This window comes from Folsomia candida, unplaced genomic scaffold (assembly GCF_002217175.1).
Source record: "Folsomia candida strain VU population unplaced genomic scaffold, ASM221717v1 Fcan01_Sc001, whole genome shotgun sequence".
In the NCBI taxonomy this organism is placed as follows: domain Eukaryota; kingdom Metazoa; phylum Arthropoda; class Collembola; order Entomobryomorpha; family Isotomidae; genus Folsomia; species Folsomia candida.
In genome coordinates this window covers 2,655,094-2,658,698 of record NW_019091193.1, presented here as the reverse complement: position 1 = coordinate 2,658,698, position 3,605 = coordinate 2,655,094, and the positions used below count along the sequence as shown (strand labels likewise).

The 3,605-nt window shown below is 36.4% G+C and overlaps 1 protein-coding gene across 1 annotated transcript; it reads left to right on the top strand.

Moving 5' to 3' along the window:
• On the top strand, positions 1–2,752 carry LOC118434019 (serine protease nudel-like). The gene is made up of 4 exons (XM_035846660.1): positions 1–13; positions 273–492; positions 1,099–1,280; positions 1,611–2,752. Exons 1-4 carry the CDS (start codon positions 1–3, stop codon positions 2,354–2,356), a joined length of 1,161 nt encoding a protein of 386 aa, XP_035702553.1. The 3' UTR covers positions 2,357–2,752.
• The last annotated feature ends 853 nt before the right edge of the window (positions 2,753–3,605 follow it).

Here is a 3,605-nt window from a genome sequence, read left to right as displayed (position 1 = left end):
ATGGGAATACAAAGTAAGTACAATTTTAAAAATTTGAGACACCTAGGAGAACAAAATTTCATATCTTGTATCCAGTAAAAATGGACAATTTCGCATAAATATGTAAATGATGTCCCTGAAAGATTCCACAACTGACACTCTACCTTTTTAGCAATTCACGTAGATATTTTCTTTTCCCAACGAAAAGTGCAAAATTCTGTACCCCGAAGCATTAATAGCATATATGCAAATATCAAAGCACTATCTGAATTGAGTTTGTTTAAAATTTGCAGGATTTTCTCGGGCAACGGACGGCGTCCCAGGTTATGCACCGTACCAGGTGCAAATGTTGAACAGTACCACAAATCATCACATGTGCTGTGGGGCGATCATCAACGCCTTCTTTATCTTGACCGCGGCACACTGCCTGATTCGACCACGTACGGGTTCGTCCAAAGAGTATCGTAACGCCTCCGAAATTCTCATCGTCGCCGGAAAGTATCAAAGGAATGGGTACGACGAGACCCAGCAAATTCGCAAAATACAGGAAATTATTGCGCACCCGCATTATGACAAAGTTGAGTTGTAAAATGACATCGCGCTGTTGAGAGTTAGCCACCCCCTAAGATTTAATCGGTACGTGCAACCAATCCGAATGGCGATGGACTTTCGACAATTTACTGGTTAGTGTTTCTTTTCACAGAATTCAAGACTACTAATTAAATTAGAATCATAAAAGTAAAAATGAGTTTACGTTTACATGTCTCCAGTATCTCGCAAATTGAGCAGGCAGCATATGTAGATGTGTATGTGGCGGATGAAGTTATTTTGCGAAATTTGCTAGATTTCGGAAAACTGTTGTTAGAAAAACTTGTTTTTTTCGCAAATTCACAAAGTAATTGCGCAGATTTTTATTTCGCAAGATAATTTCTCACTATCCCCTCTATCAAATAATTAATGGATTCCTAATAACAGTACAAATTTACAAATCCCTTCACGACCCAAATTTTTTAGCGTCGCAAATATGCTAAATTTGACTGCAATGCTAAATTAGACGCTGTCGTCGTGAGTACGCTTAATGTTACTACTTTTTTCTTACCTGTATGTATGTAATTTTAGGTCAGGTTTCAGTCTATGGATTCGGCATAACTCGAACTTATCCTGGCCATTTATCCCAGTATCCGGATACATCGCAGGTGTCCACCCTTCAAATTATAAGTACTTCCGAGTGTGCCAGGCTCCACAACCCATCATTAGTGACGTGATGTGTGCAGTGTCAAAGAAAACAGCGCTTTGTCCAGGTATGTATCTGCACATGTACTCATGTCAATCTATGAAAACCAGTTCATTGCCAGTTTGCAAGGTTAGCATTATCGTAATGAAACAACCTTCGAAAAAATAAGCGGTCTGAGAAGTTATTTGCAATTATATCGCGTAATTTGCGATTTGTCTCCAAAAATAAGTAACCTTCGAAAAATAACGTGTAAAAAAATTTGCGATTCAAATGTATCTCCAATTTATACAAAACAATTACGTGCTTGTGGTTTCCTGAGCAACTAGGATTTACGAAAATTAATTATAATTTTTAGCAAATATTTACAAGTCATTAAAATAAAATTGAACACTTTTAGGGGATTCTGGTTCCCCCGTGGTCTGTCAGGATGACTCTCTTCCAATCTCGTCACTCCCCCTTGGACGCCAACCGTCGCGAGATATCCTGTGCGGAATCGTGTCCTGGGGTGGACCTTTAGTAGAGTGTATGGCACATTGGAATGGATCATTTCATTCAGAACCATGGGCACAAGTCTTCACAAAAGTCTCACATTTCTCAGATTGGGTTTCTCGTGCGATACAGGGGAGAAAGATAAAATCCCACTTTCTTTGCAAGTCGGAGCTTCAGTACGTCTACAAATTTGAGAAGTGCGACTCGTACGTGGATTGTGACGATGGGTCAGACGAGATGAATTGCAAAATTCATCTTCAGCACGATGGAAATAAAACTGGAGACGCAAATTCGACTGTAACTGAAAACCCCACAACAACACAAAGAATCCCCACGACCACCATCACCGGAAATAACCCCACAACGACCACCCCTGCCCCTGAAGATGACCCCACAAGAACCACCCCGATTACTAAAAATTACCTCAAAACAACCACCCAGATTACTAAAAATGACCCCACAACAACCACCCCGATTACTAAAAATGACCCCACAACAAACACCCCGATTACTAAAAATGACCCCACAACGAACACACCTGTCACTGAAGATGACCTCGCCACCACCACCACAAATGTGGCTCGAACAACGCCAGCATATGAGATAATCGATCTTGATGATTTTGACCTCACGTTTTCTAATTGGAGAGATTAAGTTGTGCTAAACATTTGTGGCATGACATTTATTTATAATCATATATATTTAAACCCAAGTCTAATTAATGGAGGTGAATCAAATTTTTCCTGACAGCCTTTCTGGTTTGGCTAAATCTCTATGAATTAATTAATTATTTATATTTTACAATAACCTTCTAAATTTCTTGAGGAAGTACTTATAGCAAAATGAAATAAAAAATAAAACAATAGATATTTAGAAAAAATTACTGAATTGTGTGTAACGTAGTGAAGCGCTAAAATTGGAACTAATTAAAGAAACACGGTTTATTTGTAAATATGTATGTAGATGGATTTAATGTATTGGTACATTCATTCCTGTTTCCTGAATATTATTATTTAATGAATATTTTTGAAACCTAGTTATAATACTAAAGTTGACACATTGCAATATTTACGGATAATTTATTCTTGTTTCTAAATTTATGTACACATTTAGCATGTTAGTATTTTGTGAGATGATTTCGCAATCTATTTACCAAATGAATTGCAACGCTAAATAAAAGTTATGTCAAATTTATGGAGATTTAATAGATAATTTAATTAATTTCTACTACATTCATATCTTTGGCTAAAATCTTCGTCTCACAAATTACACAGTTGGGATGCAACATGGGGACCATCAAATTTGTGATTTCTATCCAAAATTATGTATATATTTTTTTACACATTTTCTCCCATATTCAGTTACAATTTTTGTAAGTGAAATATTAAGAATCGTCTTGTCCAAACCGACCAGAATTTTCGAAAAAGTAGGAATGACATTTCCCCGACAACTCTTTTTACTTATACTTTGCTACTTTGGTTCATCAACTAAATGCTTATCTAGATTAAACGGCGGGAATGAATCTCTGAAAATGACCAATTTGCACTGCCATTATAAAAAGTTTACGAGTGAATCAAAATTTCGGTGGTTAAGGTGAAATGCGGTATGGAAGCTGTTTTATTATAAATTTCACCCTCGCATGAAAATGCAACTGCCAAAAATTTCTATGCGTCCTAAATTTGAAATAAAACTATTCATTTACAGAATTATGCAATTCTGCTGAAAAAATAAATACGTCACAATTACATATTTAGATTTACATACGCACATATGTATATATGTATCATGCTTGCCGTTAAAAAACCATGCACCTGCATGAAACCAAGTACAGCAAGAAATCGTTCTTTGCAGGTACAGGTAATTTCTTACGTGGAAAATAATTAAGGTTTTGACTACTTAATTT

Excerpts from the sequence above, each read along its gene's own strand:
- LOC118434019 (XM_035846660.1), top strand. Across the intron at positions 493-1,098 it reads GGAAAGTATCAAAGGAATGG|GTCAGGTTTCAGTCTATGGA; the intron begins GTACGACGAGAC and ends ATGTAATTTTAG. Across the intron at positions 1,281-1,610 it reads GAAAACAGCGCTTTGTCCAG|GGGATTCTGGTTCCCCCGTG; the intron begins GTATGTATCTGC and ends GAACACTTTTAG.